Source organism: Sus scrofa, chromosome 14 (genome assembly GCF_054392235.1).
Source record: "Sus scrofa isolate SSC_HxYL_T2T_F1_AM1 chromosome 14, Sscrofa_HxYL_maternal_Yorkshire_Landrace_v2.0, whole genome shotgun sequence".
Taxonomy (NCBI): Eukaryota; Metazoa; Chordata; class Mammalia; order Artiodactyla; family Suidae; genus Sus; species Sus scrofa.
Window position 1 is genome coordinate 41,236,285 of NC_139396.1, and position 21,812 is coordinate 41,258,096.

Below are 21,812 nucleotides of genomic sequence, written 5' to 3' on the forward strand. Positions count from 1 at the left end.
GTGGGTGCAGCACCCCCCCACCAAAAAAATAAGGGGGGAGCAGAGAGGGGAGCAGGGGGCTGATCCACCACACCAAGAGAGAAGCAAAATGTCTTTGACCAAGGCCCCTCGAGAGTCTAATCTTTTTAAAAACCAAAACTAATAATTTAAGGATTGCCTAGCTGTACACAGAATCTTCATGAAAGCACAGGCAATGGAGATAGAATGCACATAAAATGGTCAATATAGACTTTCAATCCCAAACTTCAGAACCCCATGAATAAATCTGTACGACAACCCTAGTTTCTAGTGCAGTTATCAAAGTTTTCCTCTTTTGCTTTTGGTCAAAAAAGTTAATAGACAGTGCTTTTATGAAGTCTGAGGCATTAACACTTAATTGAGAGAGAGGTGAAGAATCGGGAGCAGGCAGCCCTGAAGATTACTTATCACCAAGAAGCAGAAAGCAGAACAGGTAGGAGCTACTTCCTATCCTGGGCAGTAAGTCGATCTTAGAGGACACATGAACTTATGAAGTAGCAGCACAGACAGGGCATGTGACCAGTGCTGCAGTAGTGAGCAAACCCCAGCAGGTTCCACACAGGTCTGACAATCGCAGGGCAAGATAATTCCAGGCATTAATTGCTAAAGCCAGACAATTTACAGGGTAATTCAAAATTTAAATCTCTAGTCATGAATCCACTAGAACAAAAAGCCAGTTAAAACCAACGCCCTTGACCCTAAAAGCTGCTAACTGCATTCTAGAGACAGCACCCAAAGAGCCGCACACCCAGGCACTGTGGATCTGCAGGTGCGAGGGGAGCCTCAGAAAACTGACTCACAGACATTCACACGTGTGCTCTGCTCTGTGGGCCATCAAACCTGACTAACTGCTGGCAACCCCAACATCATTCAGCTCGGTGACAAGCTCACACGAGCTTAGATTCCCCTGAGACTACAAAAGACTAGGAAACAAAAATATAGAAGGGGCTTGGGGTCTGAGTGGACCAGGCGTCCGCGAGGCTGGATGTTTGCTCCTTCACTGTAAGAATGTCCAGGAGATTTATGCCTCACCTGCCACTGTCCACACCACCACAGCCCTTACGTCCACCTGCTGCTCCTGGCTATGGATGGGACGGTCCCCGTCCTCAAGCTTCCCTACAGCGGGTCCCCTGGGACAGACACGGACTGGCGTGAGGGCAAGGGAGATTAACAGTCCCAAGCTTCATGCCTCCTGCCCTGGCTGGCTAAGGATGGGCTGGCGGAGTGAGTGGTGGGAGGGACAGTAGCAGCGCCTCCCCCGGGCCCAGGGAGAGGCTGCTGTGGTCACCAGGGGCTCGGTGCGCAGTGTCAGCTCCTCCAGGTGGGCCAGCATGTTCTTCCTGGTGATGATCCCCAGGACGGTCCTGAAACAGACCACGGGATGCTAATAACTGCGGGGAAGACAGACTGGAAGGAGGTTCAATCACAACCGAGAATGAGGAAATACCACAACGTGAACGGCAAGAGAGCCATTTCTAAGGAGCTTTGGAAAAATAATCACAAACATGACCTGAAATCCCAGGGCCCACTGCATAAATTCTACAGACTTTCAAAAGTGATAGGACACTCTTTGTAAATATTGGTAGGTGGTTTTCTTATTTAAGTTAAAAATCAAAACTATACAAGTTCATAACGAAGAGGACTACCAAAAACGTACAAAAGAAACTATTAATACACAGCTATAAAACTCTGAAACGTGGTTTCATTTTCAGCGTTCCTTTCTTAGAGGAAGGTGTTTTCTAACTTCTAAACCATCACCATGTGTTGCTACTGAGTGGACCCACCTCCACAGGGAAAAGGTCAGAGGAGGCTTAGCCTTCTCAACTCGGGTGGTACAGCCTAAGAAATCCCCTGGATCTTAACATGATTTGGAACTAAAACCAAACAACGCCCACTAAGAAAAGCTGACTGATACATGCTTCCTAATTTTCAGGACCCACTGAATGCTACTTCTTAGCATAAGCTTAATGAGATGGGTTTATGATCAGGGGTCAAAATGATTTTGACTTTGTACATTGTTAACAAACCATTATTATACACCGAGGAAGAGGGTGGGCAAATTCTCATGAGGATGCTTGAAAATAATTTACCTGCTTTTGCTTATTAAAACAAAATTCTGATTACTGCTTTTATAATGGAAGTAAATGAATTCAACTACAATATACGACAATATAGAGAGCAAATGTCAACTACCTTAAAAAGCGTTCATCTTTAAACTCCAGAAGGCCATCCAGCACGCCTTTTAGGGAAACTGGACCCCCCCATTATCTGGTTAAGTCAGCTCTGTGTCCGCTGCCCAAGAACAATATCTTCTTGGAGAAGATCCCCAGGGGACCAGTCAAGGGCTCTGGTCCTAAACCAGCCACCAAGGGGGTTGCATGGGGCGGGGGGCAGGAAACAGGGAGGGTGGGAATGGGAAAGGCAGAAAAGGGTTCTAGGCTAATGTCTCCTGTGTTTTGTTTTGTTCAAATAAGGGACTGATCCTTAAGAACAAACGGATCAGTTCTCAGAGCATGGGAGCAAGTTTCTCTCCAAAAAAGCTCAAAAAGGGTACTACATAAAATAAGCACTCACGCAGATTCCTTCTCTTTTTGTTTGAGGTAAATTCACTTGCTTGATAGTTGGAATCAGGGTATGTACAAATCTTGACAATTAAGTAAAAGAATTCCAATTCACTTCTTACTCATTCTTTTCTATACGGTTACACGCCATGATTAATCTCAGTTAAGCTCTACCAAACCACAAGGTACATAATGAGGACAAAATGACAGCTTTATAGATTTATAAAGTAATGTTTGCATTTACAGAGTAATAGCCCTAGAAAGGAGGAAATACATACATTCCTTTTTCTAGTTACTGGAGAAAAGAGACTGAGAGGGATGAGGGCAGATCAATGCTGCCTGTTAATTTCACAAGTGCAAGGCAATCAACACAAAATGTGACGCATGTAGACGATTCTACTGTTTCTTTGGGGGCCAAGGATGACGTACAAGGAAACAGGGCAGGACCCAGAAACCCCCATCCCAGGAGCACTTCTGCCTCCCTCCGTCCCCAACAGGGTGCATGTGCAACTAGATCTGGAAAATCTTGTACGCTCTTTAGGCCTCGAAGAAGTTCCACAGTAAAGAAACCTCAGCTGTGTTTAATCCAATGCTTTCCAAACTCTTGTAGCCACAAAACCCTTTCTGAGTAATGCCTGTGAGCCTCCTGCTAGTTCCACCAAGACTAAAAGAGTCTGAGAAATTCAGCTAATTGGAGTACAAACTGTGGGGAATCTCCAAATCACACCCCCACCCCACCCACTTTTCTCCTTTCATGTCAGGCTCTAGACTCATCTTTCCCTCCAAAAAAACATGTAGTTATTTTCCACCTCTAAGGACCCAGTACAAACTATAAAATGCTGACAATTATCCAGAACTTCAGACTCTCCACCAAAATGCAGATGATATGAGCTCTCTTTTTCTATATGTGTAATCTATTTTCCTTGAAGGACAGAAATAAGGATAATATAATCAAAGCAAATAAACATATTCCTTTAGAAAAAGCCACCATCCCCCCGCGCCCCCCCCCCTCGCCCCCAGCTTTCTTAGAAGAGGCAGGATCAGGCAAGACTTTCAGCAGCTGCCATGCATCCCCAGCACCTCACTGCTTTCAACAATTACGCGATGACGGCCCACACACAGAGCTCCAGCCCGCACACAGTGCACCAGGACCCAGAGCGGCATCCACACCGTGGTTATAGAGAAGGCAAGACCCGCCAGGCGCAGAGCCACAACACAGTCAGTGTTTAAGACAATCCAGCTTAGCTTCCTTCCAACTGAGCCTTTTATAATTAAAAGAACCCCAAAGCGGTAAAGCTTTATGAAAAGGTACTACAGTTACAATGTACTTATCAAGTTAAACCAGAGAAAATACTTTACTGCATATATTTCTTCTCCCATCAGTATCCATGGTATCTGGTAACTTCAAACCCCCTGCCCCTTAATCAGGAGCTTTATTCCTCAAATCACTTATTCCCTGTTACCTGAAGTTATCTTAACTTGTCAGCACCATGAAAATACCTACCACAGACCTAGTTACCGGGCTGTGCTGTTTCTATTCCTGACCCAATATGGGCTAATACGCTGTCCCAAAAAATAGCAGTTCAAGAAAAGAGGAGTTCCCTATGGCACTGTAGGTTAAGGATCCAGCGTTGTCACTGCTGTGGTGCAGGTTTGATCCCTAGCCCAGGAACTTCCACCTGCCACAGGTGAAGCACCGCCCCTCAAAAAAAAAGAAAGAAAAAAAGAAATCATAAGAAAGAAGAGTTCCTCCACCAGTCAAGGACCATGCAAAGGCCAGCAGGAGACTGGCTTCTGGGCTTGAGAGCTACTAGATCTCTGGATCCCTGAGCTGTGCTGCACCTCCTCAGAGGCATAAAGGGGTCCAAGTAGCAAATGTCCACCTGCCCTGCCTCCTTTCCAGAGAGGGGTGGTATTTATCATCTGCACATTCTGTACAAAGCACCTTTGTAAGGGGCTGGATCCTCTGAGTGTACAGAGCTTCAAGCAGCCCCAGGCGGCGCAGGGGAAGAAGCCCCTCCACGCACAGCCAGCCCTGCCGTCACCAGAAAGAGCAGCACAGGGGGAGAGCAGCCGAGAGGAGGGGGAAGCAGGCCCCAGGCCCCTCTGACACCTGCCAGATCAAACTGTCCCCTGCCTCCTGTGGAGCAGCAGCGCAGCTTACATATAAATGGCAGGAAAAACAATGCGTACATTTTAAATACACAAGTGTTTACCTGCCAGAAGTTTATTTAAAAGATTTGTGGATGGAGACCATAGAAAAGAGGAAACAGGAGCATTTGCAAAAGGTTTTTAGCTAATTCACAAATTTCATTTAATTATATATTACTTCCTTCATTACATGACCAATCAAATAGTAAATAGAAAAATTCTAAAAGTTAATGCTCTGAACATGAAATACACAAAGAGCAGAAGTTTCTGCAGGGCTCCAAGCACTTCGGCCGTGGCCCTGAGGAAATGCCCTGGGCCCTATGCCCAGACACTGCCCGCCTCCCACCAGCTCTGACGTGCTCCTGACAAGTGACACTGTCTGCTGTGGCAGAGACCTGCAAGCCTGACTGGGAGGGAGCAGGCCCTGCGACAGGGGAAGGCACAGCCCGGAGAGGATGCGGACGCACTCACCCGTTGTGGGTGACGAGGCACTGCCGGAGGCCCAGCTTGCGGAAGATGTCCACCACGATCTCCATGGGCGTGTGGTCGGTGACCGTGAACGGGCTCATGTCCAGGATGCTGCGCAGCTTCAGCGGTCTCGGGCTCTCCGCCGGGAGTGACGGTGTGTGCTGCGCAAAGCACACTCGGGAGCTGCCCACGATGCCCTCCTGCTTTTTCCTGGCGCTTTCTGAAGACAGGGAAGACCACAAGTTAAACATTGATAGCTTTTCTTTCTCTTGTTTTGTTTTACAGGCAGCCTGCTTATTCAAGAGATTTAGAAAAATAAATGAATGTCTCCCAAGACTTTGGGTCCCTGCCTTTTTTCCTATCTTCCTAATCAAGAAAAAGTTGACCTAAAAGCCAGTTAGCAATTTCTTATAGTTGAAAGAATTAGAATCCACCAAAACCAAATCACCTTCAGGAAAGAAAAGTACTTTGGGTATAATTACATCACGGGATAGTTTTCCTTGCTGTTTTCTAACTCTGGGGAAAAGGAAGCACTGGAACACGGGACTTTCAAAGTCTCACAGATAACAAGGGCACCGATTACCATGGGAACCTGTACCCAAGCAGCCTGCCTATGCTCCAGGCTACTCCTCCCACTGTGGGGATGGCACCACAGGGGACTTCATCTTGTCCCTGCTGCAATGTGCTATCAACCTCCCACCCCTGTGGACCAAAGAACTCTTCCTCTTTCTAGTGTCTAAACTTAGTGCTCCAGGCGAGTCACCAGGGGGATGAGACCACAGCCACACTCATGACGCACAGGCTGACTTTTCAGCTCTTATCTGCAGAGATGGTTAATTCCCCCTTGCAGGGCTTTGCCTCCAGTGCTCCTGCCCTGAGCCTACCTCCACGGCCATCTTGGATGGAGCGAGACCACAAGTGGCCAAGATGCAGAAAGCTGCAAACGAAGAACAGAGACTACAGGATGGAGGAAACCCACAAAATGGGGTGAACACACAAGACAAATGAAATAGTTTATGTTCCTATCTTGAGTTGGTATAAATTCAAAACTGTGTACAAATATAGTATTTGTCATACTGAACATATTTTGAACATGCATTTTGCTACAAAAATATTTATGTCAAAATAATAAGCATCCAACCTAAATGGAGCAGAATAATAAGTAAAATAATAAGCATCCATCCTAAATGGAGCACAGACTGCACACCAACACTGCAGCTTTCCAGGCCCTGTTTAACCTGCTGTGGCCTGCAAGTAAGAAGGCAGGAGGTAAGTTCCACTAAGTGAGTCCAAAGCCTAAGAAGGGCGTGGACAAGAAGGCCAGAATGGTTTTGAAAAGCGCTCCTTAAGCTGCTTTTAGCCCACAGAAGCATCTGGCTAATGGCCTGTGCAGGGTGCTAAGTATGTCAGCATGTATGGCAGTTAAACTAACCCCAATCATCAACGTGAAACACCTTGGAAGAGCAAGGTGAAGGTACGCTGAGAGACTTAAACACTTAATGATAAAACAATTGCAGAAATTTTTAGAAAAAAGCAATTATATCTAATTGATTCGTTTACCTGCTTACTGGAATGTTCTCAAATACAAGGCACAAGGATAGGGAACATTCAACCTCTGAGTTAAATTTGTTATCTGAAGAATATCACTTTCACATGAATCCAGTAATTACTTTAAAAAGCACATTCACTGAACACTTACTAAGTGCCAGGACATCTGCTAGGTTTTTTTTTTTTGAAAATAAAATTTTTTGAATGCCATTCATTCAAAGGCCTTTAAGCCAAAAGTTATCATCAGAGTTTTCACTTTATTTTTATTTTTTGTCTTTTTAGGGCCACACGTGTGGCACACAGAGGTTCCCAGGCTAGGGGTCAAATCGGAGCTAGAGCCGCCAGCCTACACCACAGCCACAGCAATGCCAGATCTGAGCCACATCCTGCGACCCCACAGCTCATGGCAACACTGGATCTTTAACTCACTGAGCGAGGACAGGGATTGAACCCACGTCCCCATGGATACTGCTAAGCCACAGTGGGAACTCCAGAGTTTTCTCTTTCTGACAAGATTCAGACTTTTTCTCTAGGAGTGCACACATTAGTTACACTTCCAGGAGAATGGGAGTGGTTCTATTCCAAAGAAAAATTTTATAAAGTTAATACAAATTTTACCTCCAACCTTTAATATAAAATTATCCCCCCCCCCAATTTTCACATTTCATTGTTCCTATTTGTGTTACTATCAAGGGATTAGATTCTCAAAACTCACAAAGAAGCAAGGTACAAAGCTGTCTGGGAGTGCCTGTCGTGGTGCAGTGGTGAATGAATCCGACTAGGAACCATAAGGTTGCAGGTTTGGTCCCTGCCCCTGCTCAGTGGGTTAAGGATCTAGCGTTGCCGTGAGCTGTGGTGTAGGTCGCAGACGAGGCTCAGATCCCGCATTGCTGTGGCTCTGGCATAGGCTGGTGGCTACAGCTCCAATTCGACTCCTAGCCTGGGAACCTCCATATGCTGCGGGAGCGGCCCAAGAAATAACACACACACACACACACAAAAAAAAAAAAAAAAAAGCTGTCTATCCCCTTCATTTTTAACCATATGAACAGGTTCCAAAATAATCACCATGGCATCTCCAACTCTTTCACTTGTATTTATTTTAGAAAGCAAAAATCTCTACATTCATAAAAGATGTTTCAATTAACTGAGCAGGTACAAAGTTAACTGTAGCTCCTACAAAGAGATCAACAAAAGGCTGGTCCACAGACTGCAGTTCATACTCGTGTAAATCTTTTTTCAGGGTCTAAGGCTAATAAGAGATCCTCTCTCCCAGGTGCACAAGCTAAAGCTCACTCTGAACAGAAGACAGTGGCTGGGGAGAAAAGCATAGCGAGAGACGGCCTGCCACGTCCATTCTAATCGTGTTCCATATGTCAACAGTATTCACGTTCTCATACATTAACCTTCTCCCTGTAAAACTCACAGCTCCTAGGACAGACACAGAAAGGTGCAAGTACACTTCTGTACCTTCGGGTGGAAAACAGGAAGGACGTTTCAATTCACCCTATAAATATTCTCAATATATGCTTCATTTTAAACAAATCACTTGCACAGCCGGACACAAAAATGCAGGAGGAATGTCTCTCTCCATAGGACTAAACATGAACCTGGCAAGCTGTCACTGGGTCCTGCTGAGAGTGCACAGCATAACCACTATGGCCACTATCTGAAAACGTCTTACAAAATTACAAGCACACTACTCTCTGACCCAACACTTCCACTTCTGGAACTTCCCTACATCTGTGCATAAGCAAAACATCAACTACACAAGGTTATCAAAAAACATGAGGCAGCAATTTTTACCACAGCAGAACCACATTAAACCACGAGTGGGAGGGAGGCTGAATGTAAAAACTCTGATGCAGCCCATGGTATGTCCACTCAGTGGACTGCTCTGCAGCTGTTAAAAATGAAAGCAGAAAACCTCACACAAAAGATGACCAAGATTTGCAAAGACGACTGAGAAACCACTCTTGAGTGAAAAACAACAAGCTACACAACAGCATGTACTGGATAGCATGGTACAATTTGTTTAAAAAAGTAAAAAACATACATACATACTTAGGAAAGCACAGAATGATATCCACAGAAAACCTAAGAAGCCAAGCAGACGGCTGCCTATGGAAAGTTAAACTGGTGACCATGAGGTCATGGGTGAGAGCTTTTTCACTATATACCTTTCGTCTTCTTGAACTATGTCAACATACCATCAATACATAAACTAAAAAAAGGAGTTACCATCATGGCTCAGCGGTTAAAGAACCCAACTAGGATCCATGAGGATGCGGGTTCAATCCCTGGCCTTGCTCAGTTAAAGTTAAGGATCCGGGATTGCCATGAGCTGTGGTATAGGTCACAGATGTGGCTCGGATCCAACATTGCTAAGGCTGTGGTGTAGGCTTGCAGCTATAGCTCCAACTGGACCCCTAGCCTGGTAATCTCCATATGCCATGGGCACAGTCCTAAAAAGCAAAAAAAAAAAAAAACAAAAAAAAAAAACCAGAGGATTTTGGAGTTTCTGTCGTGGCTCAGCAGTTAGGGAGCCTGACTAGCATCCATGAGGAAGCGGGTTTGATCCCTGGCCTCTCTCAGTGGGTTAAGGATCCGGCATTGCCGTGAGCTGTGGTGTAGGTCACAAACACGGTTCAGAAGTGACATTGTTGTGGCTATATAGCATGGGCTGGCAGCTACAGATCCAATTGGACGCCTAGCCTGGGAACCTCCATATGCCACAGGTGCGGCCCTAAAAAGACAAAAAAAAAAAAAAAAAAACAAACAAACAAAAAAACCCGAAAAAATAATTTTAAATAACACAAAAACTCCAGAGTTTATAAATAAATTTTGGGGAAACTTATCTTGAGTTTTCTCATTCCTGGATATAACATATAGCTCACTAGTTAGGCATTCTTTTTTGTCCTTCGATAAAGTATTTCATAGAAATACATATATCAATTACATATTACATCTTATATATAATATGTATTTTAGCAATATTATATATAAAACCTAGAGTACAGGTCTATTTTTTCCCATTCAAAACAAAAACATTACAAAAATATATGTTGGTAAATACTTAAGGTGTGTTAAAAAAGGTCACCATGTAATTAACCTTTTTGATGACACAATTTGGTATTTCCTGTGTCTAAAGTACGCTACTCCCTTAAACGGACACTTGCTATCCTAATACTCTATTTCTCAAGACAGTAACAAAACTTTTAAAAGTATATCCACAGAATCAATGGGAATGTAAATAATTCTTAACTTTACAACTTTCCTCTTGTTCTTTTAAAAACCTGGGCTTTTTCCTTTAAACTTTGACATAAATTCCAACTTTTTAACCCTTGTCTTTTTCATTTTTTCATTCCAACTTTCTGACTTGTCTATTTAAACTTACAGAGTAGAAAGGGAAGCACAGAAACTCCTCTCTGACCACAGGGTGGCCGCAGTGCGGGCCGAGAAGCTCAGGCACCTGTTCACAGCCACACCAACCATACGCTGGGCCTTTCTAGCAACTACTATTCTATGGCCTAAAGAGAAACTGGGAATGATGGCCTTGCTAGGCTCTGGAAAAGCCTTCCAGAGATGCAGCTCTTTCCTTAACTAAAATGGATAGTCTCTATGGGCTCTGTTCTTTCTTCTTTCTGCTTTAACAGCTCTTATAAACTAAGTGTCCAGGCTGAGCTGAGAAACACTCCTCATTGACATACCTAGTCCTCCCACTTCAAATGGCACAAGAACTGAAATATTCTACGGTCTCTGTAATAGTGAAAGAGGTTAAGTTGGAGGGACATGGCAGGTTTGTGGGAATGACCCTGGGGACAGGTGAACACTCTACCTTCTCAGCTCAGATCTTCTAATGTACCCTGGGGAGTTTCAAAGCAAGGCCTGGAAGAAGACCCCTCTATCACCTCCGGGCTTGGGGAGAGGAGTCAGGTTGTACGGAAAAGGATTAAAGCCTTCCTGGCCTCCCTGCCAGCACTGCAGGACTGCAAGGGAAGAGGGTAATTAAATTCTGGAGGAGCAAAATGGGCTTCCTCCTCAGAAAAAAAATGTCATTTACCTCCAAGAAATAACACAGTATTGCTGACGCCGTTAAACTCTATTTTCAGGAATGTCAGCACCAAAAAGGACTTAATATTTGTCAACCTGGCCCTTAACCAAAAACAAAAACTTGATCATTATTTTTTCACTTATATATTACAAGTTATACCATAAATCTGATTCTAAAAACTGAAAAAGCAAAACCCTGTGGATCTGGTATAAAACAGATCAAAGATGATGGAATATTTAGTAACCTTCATTCAAATACACCAACTTTATTAAGTCTAAGAAGTATTTAGCGGAATGCCCTGGCACTTACTTATTTACTAAGGCCTTACACGATGTGCTGTTATGAATATCGTCAACTTAACAAGACTCCTCTGAGCGAGAAAAGAGTCTGACTCCAATCTCAAAAAATAAAGCGATATTTATCTGCAAAACAAACCATGGAAGTATAAATTCCTTTCCTAAAGGAGGTAAAACACAACCCTTGCCCCACAAACTAAACCAACTAGAGCTGACAGCTTTCCTTTCTTTCAGAAATCTACCATCCATTTGCATCTATCTGCAAGGTGTCCACAGACAGAGACACAGGCAGATGTACGTGTATCTCTTTAAAAGGTACCTATTGCGATCGTCAGGTCTCTTCTGAGGGCAAACCCCACTAATCGCTGGGACTCTTTGGACATTATGACAGGAAAGCCGTTGTAGCTGGTCTCGTTGATCATGTTCTCGATGTCGTCCACCGTCATATTGTCCTGGGTCAGGACCGCCAGCGGGGGGTCACTCCTCCGAGGTCTCATGACGTCGGCAGCCAGGGTGGTATGAGTGAACTCTTCTTTTGCATCCAAAAAAGGGTATCCATTTAGCCGTATGTGAGCTTCATAAATGCCTTCCCTCCCAAAGGCATCTCCAACCCACTTGCTGGTCATTACTGCAGCCATAAGGGGGACAATATATTCCAAGCCTCCAGTAAGCTCAAAAACAATAACCACCAGGGAGACGGTCATCCTTGTCACACCACCTGAAAGAAATGAGCACCACTGGTCAGGAAGTTCAGGGCCCCGCCCGTCAATGGGTGGGCAGATGAACACAAATTATAAATAGAATTTAGTGAAAAGGATTATCACTTTAATAAGATCTAGAGAAACACCAATCTTCGTGTATAACACAGAAGGCTATTAAAATCACATTTCAAAACTGGTTTACTTCATATTTAAAAAAAAAAAAAAAAATCACAGCTGACCAACTAATACAGTTTGCCATTTTGGCTTACTGCTGTAACAAAGACATAATTTCACCTCATAAAAGCTTATTGTTAATTCTTAAAAAATTTGGTGAAACACATCATGGCTAACTTGTTTACTATTGACTTTCATATTAAACTCACACGACCACAGGGTGGCCGCAGTGCGGGCCGAGAAGCTCAGGCACCTGTTCACAGCCACACCAACCATACGCTGGGCCATTACATTAAAAATTTCTCTCCTCTAAATCTCTTCAAAATGAATACATTTTGAGGCCGTGTCACTTACGTCACCAATGTAACACCCCTTCCCTAAGAAAGCTCACCTGAACTCTCCACATTACCTGCCACATCACCCTCTGAATCACCATCTCCACGTAGAGGCCTCCCCACCACCCACAGCGTATCTTACAGTTGTGCGAGTCTCATTTCCAACTCTGAGAAGTCTCTGGATGACTCAAGGTCGCAGAGACCACCACACACTCAAAACCAAACTCTATTCCTTCCCCAGAGGGCCCCCATCCAAGCTCCATGACTCCATCGCCAGGCACCACATCCTTCCTGAAAACTCAAGGGCCACTCCTGGTTCATCTCTTTACTTTATCCCAACACCCAGATTCTCACCTAGCCCTATCCGGTCTGCTCTGCAAATCTCTCTCTAGGGCCCCTTGCTCAATATTCTATTATAACCTAGTGCAGCCCTGTAGACTCTGTTCGTTGATTTTAATAATTCCTTGACTACAGGTCCTGTTACCTTCCTTCCGTCTGCTTTATAAGCCATATTCCAAAGTCAGTCTTTCCTAAGTGCCACTCTCACCATGTTGCTTCTTTGCTCAGAAACCTACCAGGGCTCCTCCGTTTTTACTTTTATCAAGCTTAAACTCTTCCTGTAATTTCTTAGAGTAAACATAGAAGAAAGAATGAACCAACTGCAGCCTGCATACCCACCACATACCAGGGATACCCCTGTCAGTTTGTAAAGGCTTTTTTTTTTTTTTTAAATAACCAAGCACTTATTTCACCAGGCACTGTGCTAACAACTGTCTATGCATTTTATCTTATATAATCCTCAGAAATAACTGAACAAGGTAAGTACTTATTATTTCCATTTTACAGATAAAAAAATAAAAATCAAAAAGTAAAGGAACTTTCCCAAAGTCATCCCACTAAAAATGGCAAAGCCACAAATTCACTCTGACATAAATTGTTGCCTTTTCAGAACCTGGCTCCTTCTCACCAACCCGACTTTACTTCCAAAAGTGTCCAGACTTCAACATAGTCAGTTTCTCCAAAGCACCAGGAATACTGTGCTTATCCCCGTCCCAATTCCACTGTCTTCACATCACTTAACTCTTCAGCAAAGTCACCTTTAGATCCCACTCCTCCTTGAGAATAAGGTGCATGTGTACCTGCTGAGCCATATGCACCGCCTTCTTCCTGGGCTCCCAAGGGCCTCGGAGATACTCTCAGCCCTGCACCTCATCACTCCGCACTGTGCACCTAGCCAGGGCTGGCCTCCTTCCCCACACGCCTCTCGTGGGGATGGGCCTCGTTCACAGCGTCACCCTCTATACCCCACACAATGCTCAAGAGAAAGTGGATGGATACCTGCTACTCTGAGGAGAGTGATTCTGCCCGTCACTTTCACTTGATATTACACTTTTGAAGATCAATAACTACATAATTTCGACTCAATGAACAAAACTAAGTCAAAATGTCAGCTATAATTAACTAAAATAACCAAAGTTTGGCTGATATTTTAAATACGAAAAGAAGTAATTTTTTTTTTTAATCTTTTTAGGGCCACACTGCGGCATATGGAGGTTCCCAGGCTAGGGGTCAAATCGGAGCTGCAGCTGCCAGCCTACACCAGAGCCACAGCAACTGGAGATCCCAGCCGAGTCTGCGACCTACACCACAGCTCACGGCAATGCTGGATCCTTAACCCACTGAGCGAGGTCAGGGATGGAACCTGCATCTTCATGGATACTGGTCAGATTTGTTTCCACTGAGCCACAACAGGAACTTCTAAACTATTTTTCATGTTCAAGACAACAAAAAATAGATTCTTAAGGACTTAATGCAGACTTCCTTTTCCTTTCACTAAAACAGTAGTTACCTCTCTTCCTTTTGCTACAGATGCATCTGAAATGTAGGCAGGCTGATAAAGAGGTCTTTTACTCAGGCCTCAAGGATCACTGAGGAGCCAGAGGAAAGGTGCTCTGAAGCCATGCACGATGCTAATCTTTGGACCCATGCTACAGACTTCAAAGGTAAGCTGGGATCCTTGACAATAAAAAGCAAAACCTCCCTGGACAGGATTCAAATACACCTGTGTTATACCAAGATGTCTCTGTCACAAAGCATCACACAGCACTTAAAAGATGTCAAGTACCATTATGGTTTTGCATTAACAAGTGTTCAGGGACAGGCAGAAAGAAAACCAGCTCTGCATAATGGGTAGTTACCCCGCCCACCCTCTGCCCATACCCCCCCAGCACCAGCCCTTGCTCAGGACTCCCAGCAGAGCACAGCCACTGACATGCACATGCAGTTACGTTACCTAAGCAGGCGGCGGCGCCGACCATGGCATAGAGGCCAGGGGTGATGCAGTCGGCCCCAACCTCACACCACTCCTTGAAGATGAACCAGTCGTGGTGATAGTAAGCCAGCTGCTCCACCGCAATGCCCACGATGCGGCCGGCGATGGCGCCAATGGCCATGCTGGGGATGAACAAGCCGGACGGGACCTGCAACGGGTCAGACACTAGTGAGGCAGGTGTTCCACACCGACCTGCTAAGGCTTGATTCACAGAGCAGAATCCCAGCACCAACGAAACAACCGCAGACCCCTGTTATAACAGGGCAATCAGCCACATTCTAGACCCCAAAGGAGGGAAGCCCAGGCTTATTTATCCTTTAGCCCAGAGTCCTTTACATACATCCGCACATAAACAGGTGCATAAGGTGGTTAAAAGGAGGAGTTTTTCTCAGCCCAGCACAGGGGGATGACTGTACAGATGGGCAAGTCAGGTCATCAAAAGATATCAAATAAAAAAGGGCACAATAAGCTTTTCAGGAGGTCCCCTGTGGTGAAGCAGTAAAGTTGTCACTGTTGTGGTGTGAGTTCTGGCCCAGAACATCCACATGCTGAGGACATGGCCAAAAAAAAAAAAAAAAAGAGGTGTTTCACTCTCCCGCTACCTAGGCCCCTCGGCCAGCACAGAGGGCAATATGGGCCACAAGCTCCCTCGTCCCCCCACCCCCATCCTGCCTCTGGCCCCCTGCACTGGATGGGCATCACAGCACCTCTACCTTAACTCGCTAATATGATTTAAGCTCTATGCCCAGTGAGTGCAATAAGAGGGAGGATAGCAAAATACAGACCATGATTCACACATCGGCACCACCACAGGTCACTGACAGAAGCTGCTCCCACCTGGCTAGGCGCCTTGAGAAGCATACACGGTCATGGCAGATGGTCACGGCCACATGAAGTGTCGGGCAGCATTTTAAAAACAAGGTTCATGGACATCCGATTCCCCATTCACATCACTGACAATCCTAAGAATTACACTTACTGGCAAATCACCACCTAAAGAACATTATTCTCACTTTCACAGATTCAAAAACAGCAACGTCCCAGGGTGCAAAAAAAGCCTGGGAGCAACAGGCCTGGGAATTTTCTCTGAGCCTTCAGGGTCCTTTCAGGCCAATATCCTACAGTGACAGAGCACAGGCATGGGCTCCCCACAGACATCCATGTCCCAACTCTGGGGAATCCGTCTGGCTGCCAGGCAAGGAGGAATTCAGGCTGTCCATCAGCCAACCTTAAAACAGGAGACTGTCCTGGCTGATGGGAGTGGGCCCCAAGTAATCACGAAGCCTCCTTAATGTGGAAGGAGGACTTAGAAGAGCTAGTGTCAGATGCTGAAATAAAACAAAGACTTGACCAGCTCTCGCTGGTTTGGAAGACAAGGAAAGGAGGCCTGGAGCGAAGGCATAAGGAGGCTAGAAAAGGCAAAAAAATGGACAGCCCCCTGGAGCTTCCATAAATCCCTGCATGCATCTCATTTTAGCCCAGTGAGACCCAATTTGGATTTCTGATCCCTCCAGAAGTGTAATAAATGTGTGTAATTTTGTGGTCATCTGCTCCAGCAGCAGTAAGAAAGTGGCTGTAAAACAGGACCACGAATTCTCTGACGCTCCCCGCTGAACCTGGGCCTCTGTGACCTCACAGACAAACGATTGCAGCAGGAGAAACGGTCCTCCTCAGACACGCACTCTCGAGACCCTGAGTGTGTGGGATCCACCCACCCTGAAGCCAGCTGTGCAGGAAAAATCAAGACAGAGAGACAGAGCAGGAGCCCAAACTGTTCACCCCAGCTGTCTAAACCTGTGCAGACCAGGTGCCTGACACACGAATGTCTCTGAGATGACCAGCCCAACCATTTGATGACGACCGAGTAAGAGGCCATAAACAGAGCCCAGCTGAGTCCTACTGAGCATCGTGAGCAGTTACCACAAGCCACTAAGTCGGAGTCAGTTGTTAACACAGAAATAGACACCGTGCTCAGCAATATATCCTGAAAAGTTATTTTTTTCATCACTAAAAATTAAACCCCAAAGACAACAGTGTTCTCAGCCTACACTGATGAAGCAACCATCCTGAAAGTTTCAGAGTTCCCACTCTGGCACAACAGGATCGGTGGCATCTTGGGAGAGCTGGGATATGGGTTTGACCCCCGAGGCTGGCACAGTAGGTTAAGGATCCCGTGTTGCTGCAGGTGCAGCTTAGGTCATGATTGTGGCTCAGATATGATCCCTGGCCCAAGGTCCATAGGCGGAGGGGCAGCCAAAAAAGAAAAGTTTCACCTCTCATGCCAAGATCACTTAAGTATCACCTCACTTAGCACTTACCTTGATACCAAAAGTGAAGACTGTCATTATGATTTTGAATATGAGTGCCAAGCATAACTGCCATATAGCTGAATACACACCAAGGCCCGCTGGGCGGTCAGGAATGTCATCGACGATCTTGCTGGCATTCATGTCATTTCTGTAGTCACAAAGGGACGAGGACTCCAGGGGACCACAGTCTGTGAAAAGCTCCTTGATCAGCTCACTGGTATTGAGCCTCGTGTAGGGGTTAGGAAAGGCTATGACCGCAGTGACGGCTGCGACGACAATGACCTCAAGAACAGGGTACTTGCCGAACTTGGTGGACTTGCGTCGACGACACCAGGCAATGTTTGCTCTAATGAAAAAGGCTCCCCACAGCCCCCCAAATACCCCGAGGAGAATAAAGGGAAACAGTTCAAAGAGGTACCATGGTGTATGATACTCCACGTAAAAAAGGACCAGACGGCTGTTACCAAATGGATTGATGGATCTCAAAACAAATGCAGCCACTAGAGCAGCAAAAAATGATCTCCATAGAGTTTTCAGAGGGAAATAATAGCTAACCTAAAATAAAGAAAAGGAAAGGAAAAATGAGTGCTGTAACTTTTAAGACATTTCTCATATGTTATAACTTGATAGTAAAGATCAACACTCTAAATTTTGCCTGCAGCTAGAGTTTACATATAATGGATTTTACTGTGGTAAGAAAAATACTATGTTATTAACTTGGGCTATCACATCACTACAAATTCACAAAATCAACTGACTAAAAACGTTTAATAGTAATTTAAAACATCTAACACTGTATTGTTTTCAAAATGAATTCCACCCCAATTCAATCACGGCAGTTAAGAATAAATGTACTGGAGTTCCCCTCGTGGTTCAGCAGTTAGCGAGCCTGACCAGCACTCAGGAGAACTGGGGTTTGATCCCTGGCCTTGCTCAGTGGGTTAAGGATCTGGTGTTGCCGTGAGCTGTGGTGTAGGTCACAGACACAGCTCAGATCCCGAGTTTCTGTGGCTGGTGGCTACAACTCCAATTGGAACCCATAGCCTGGGAATCTCCAATATGCTATGGGTGTGCCCCCCCACACACCAAAAAGAAAAGATTTAGAAACTAAAATTTTTAAAATAAAAACAAGGCTATAATTTAGCCAATAAGGATTGTTTTAAATATTTTTTATTAAGTCAAATTCATTTGTGCTTACTTTTATGTCAACAACATTAAATTTTAAATAATCATTAACATTTATACATATTTTTTAAAACATTTCTCAAGAACATATACATTACTTTTTACATAAGAAAGGGTGAAAAAACTTCACAAAAATAAATTTCAAAACTCAAAAACAAAGTCCATCTATTACACTAGTTATAAAATTGAAAAGTGTGCCAAAACACATGTGTAATGATAATTATGCAGCATTTTAACTGTTGGCTGCTCTTTTTTTAAACATACCTCTTCCAGGCTGAAAAGAACTCCTCCAATCGGTGCACCGAAAGCTACTGAGACACCTGCGGCTGAGGCAGCTGATAGCACCTAGAAAGAGGATGTGGCTTACTGCATACATTCTCATGAACTCAAATATATACCAAATACAAGTTCTTCAGGTCACCCAAACTTTCAAAATGCCTCTTCTCAATTTAACTTGCATGTCACCCCTACCCACCCACTTGCAACAAAGGTAAATATTTCTTCTAAAGAGACTCTTCCTCTTCCACTTTAATTGAAAGGTCATTCATACAGTCAATATTCAGCCAAAAAACATTTGTGCGAGACACAGGAATGTACACAGGATGCAAAGAAGAAAAGGCCATGAATACAGATGACCTGCAAGATGTCAGAGAAGCAAGAGAGAGCATAACTGGGGCTCGGAGGAGAGCGGTTTGTTTTTAAGCAGGCAGATCTCAGAGCTCACTGCTTCATCACTAATAGTCACTCTGGGCCAAACCCTAGTAAAAGAGCCAGGGAACTTAAAACCTACTGAGTTTCCGTTTATTTTCAGTCCTCTGAAGAGATGCCGCTGCTCACACAGGAGCTGCATGTGAACCCACAAACCACGGCCCTGACGGCAATGTCAGTGCCCAGGGTCCCGACACGTGGGTCACACGGAGAAGAAACCCCACACACAGACACTGCTGCCTCCCACCAGCATGAAGCCCAACACACATGCGTTCCCTGAGCATCGACTTGTAATCACTTTTCTATAAGCAGCCCTTCTGCTACTTTACTGCAGTAAACATGTGAGGCTACCAAAGCATTTCCTCAAATGTTGAATTTTGACATCTCTGAAAGAGAAATCTGAAATAATAAAAATAAAATTATAAATGTTAGAGAAGCATAAACTCCATAGTCAGGGAGCTAGTTGGTAAATTAAAAATGAACAAATACTTGTTTTAATTAAATTGTCACTAGCTTTAGAATGCAAATGCTGCTGATTTGGAGGAGAAAGAAGAGGTGATTTTGGTTTTTTGCACCAACATGATTGCAGACAACACACTTAACTGAATTCTGATTCTACATTTAACACAATAAATTTTACAATCACACTAACACCTACATACCTATAACTCAAACACATTTTCATCTGTTTCACAAGCACCTAAGAATCATTTAATTTAAACACATCAAGGAAGTGAGCATAGGAAGAAAGCCAAAATATGTGGCCTAAATGCTTTCCACTAACAACGTGAGCTCTTGCCGTTTGTACACCAAGGTGACAGAATCAAGTTAAGGTCATAAACATGATCAACCGTCAGTGTGTACAGGAAAATCTAGGTGAATTTAATTCCTATAATATTTTCTAATAAAGTAATTTTTGCATTTATAATGAATAAATTCAAATCTTACCCCCAAAATGTCAAGGAACAATAGCAGGTAAAGGAACTGAGCTGGGTGGACAAATGCTGTAGATCCATCTTAGCCACGAGGCTGCCGTGGCATGCACAGTATGGTTTTAGGTCTGCTTCGGTTCTGAACACAGACACATGTCCACACAGTGGTAGCAGTGGAGCAGCAGTGCAAGCAGTAGACAGTAGTTAAAAGTAAAGATTTTGGAGTCAGAGAAAAACACATCCTACCCACACTCTGACACTTCTTATGTTATCATGGGCAAGTTAGCCCCTTTTAGCCTAGTTTCCTATCTATAAATGAGGATAATGGGGCAAAGTTAACAGGATTAGTGCAGAATTAAATTTTAAATTTAAATCTACACTAAGTAAAGCATTTTAAACAAAGCACCTGCCAGGAAACCAACTACACAGTAAGTAATCAGTAAAGTTGGCTATTTCTGTATCTAGGCCAGGGCTAATTCACAGTCATCGTTCAGGGATGGAACCATGATGTTTCAGATCATCCATGGCCAATGGAAGGACAATGTTTTAGGACTAACATTAAAATGAATGAGAATTATTTCAATTTAAGTACCAGCCTGAGAAAAACATTCCACTTTTCTTATCATTAAAAAAAAACAACAGGAGGAAAGGTGCTGTGTGCTAGAGCTAGAGACCTCTGAGTTCTCAATATTTAATGTGATACAAAAATATTAAACCTTAAAAACCCAAAGAGCTCTGTACCATCTACGGCTGCAGATTAGACTGGGAAAACAGGACAGGACTGGGCTCCCAGAGTCTAGAGCTACTAAGAAAGTCCTAAGTGCCCACTGTTCTTCTAGAAAATATCCACAGCAACCTAGAAACATCAGGGGAACTCTACCATAGATGAAGTTGAAAGGTGTCCTAGAAGATCTCAGGCTGGCCTAAAAAATGGCAAAGGAAACCACCTTAAAGAGTCGAATACAGAGGAAGTGCTATATCCCCTTTGATGTGAGGCTCTCACGTAAGCTTCTGGTGGTCAGAGCCCTTGGGACTTCCCTGAGGGTGTCAGATACCAGAGAGGCCTCTGCGGATGATACCCCTCTTCCAGCCACATCAGACTCCTCCTCCAGAGGAACACAGCTACGAAGACCTGCCACCCCAGGAGAAATACTGACACTGAAAAATAAGAGTAAGAACCAGGTTCCATTTAGGAAATACTTCACAGGAGGAGAGGTGTACAGCAAAGCAAAAAAAAAATAAATGGCATATCTCTGTGACAGTCAATTGAACCAATGGACACCAGGTAGTCTGTCTAAAACTTCTCTAAAATATAGGAGTAAGTGAGCAACCCTGCTGGGGGAAAGAGTCCAGAAAGATGCCAGAGATTATTCCAAAAAGGGAAAAGAAGCACAAACATTCTCGCATCCAATTTTTAACCCAAGTACAGAATTTATCCAAAAAGTAAAGAGTAACGTGTGATCTTCATAGGAGGAAATTCTTCACTGATACAAGTCTATATGATGTTTATCTGCGAGATGAACACAAGCTTACCTCTCTTTTTTTAGCTTCGTTTGTGCTGTACTTCGGAAAGAGGTAGGAAAAGATATTTCCACAGCAACAGGCAACATGTACCAAGGGCCCTTCTTTTCCTAAACTCAAACCTGATGCTACAGCCAGCACTAATGTGATGGTTTTAATCATTAAAGTCCATTTTCCCAAGTAACCTCTGATGATGAATCCACTCAAAATGGTTTTAATCTACAAAAGAAAGATGAAGGCAGCTTACTTTAAGAAACATGAGAACTTGGAGTTCCTGTGGTGGCTCAGTGGCTAACGAATCCGACTAGGAACCATGAGGTTTTGGGTTCGATCCCTGGCCTTGATCAGTGGGTTAAGGATCTGGCCTTGCTGTGAGCTGTGGTGTAGGTTGCAGATGCGGCTTGGATCCTTTGTTGCTGTGGCTGCAGTGTAGGCCAGCAGCTACAGCTCCGATTAGGCCCCTGGCCTGGGAACCTCCATATGCCATGAGTACAGCCCTAAAAAAGATGAAAAAGACGA

The 21,812-nt window shown here is 44.2% G+C and overlaps 1 protein-coding gene across 6 annotated transcripts in view; it reads right to left on the reverse strand.

Moving 5' to 3' along the window:
* Window positions 1-21,812, reverse strand: part of CLCN3 (chloride voltage-gated channel 3) — an 89,518-nt gene that overhangs the window by 3,031 nt on the left and 64,675 nt on the right. For 3 of the 6 annotated variants that reach the window (XM_005670487.4, XM_084994793.1, XM_005670489.4), the window contains 7 exons: window positions 21,306-21,512; window positions 18,397-18,477; window positions 16,957-17,502; window positions 14,600-14,786; window positions 11,416-11,814; window positions 5,202-5,418; window positions 1,307-1,382 (listed from right to left, as the gene is read on the reverse strand). In XM_005670487.4, coding sequence (XP_005670544.3) covers window positions 1,307-1,382; window positions 5,202-5,418; window positions 11,416-11,814; window positions 14,600-14,786; window positions 16,957-17,502; window positions 18,397-18,477; window positions 21,306-21,512 — 1,713 coding nt within the window. The remainder of the gene's footprint in view (window positions 1-1,306; window positions 1,383-5,201; window positions 5,419-11,415; window positions 11,815-14,599; window positions 14,787-16,956; window positions 17,503-18,396; window positions 18,478-21,305; window positions 21,513-21,812) is intronic. The other 3 variants (XM_001926134.8, XM_084994794.1, XM_003483404.5) reach the window with 1 other exon arrangement.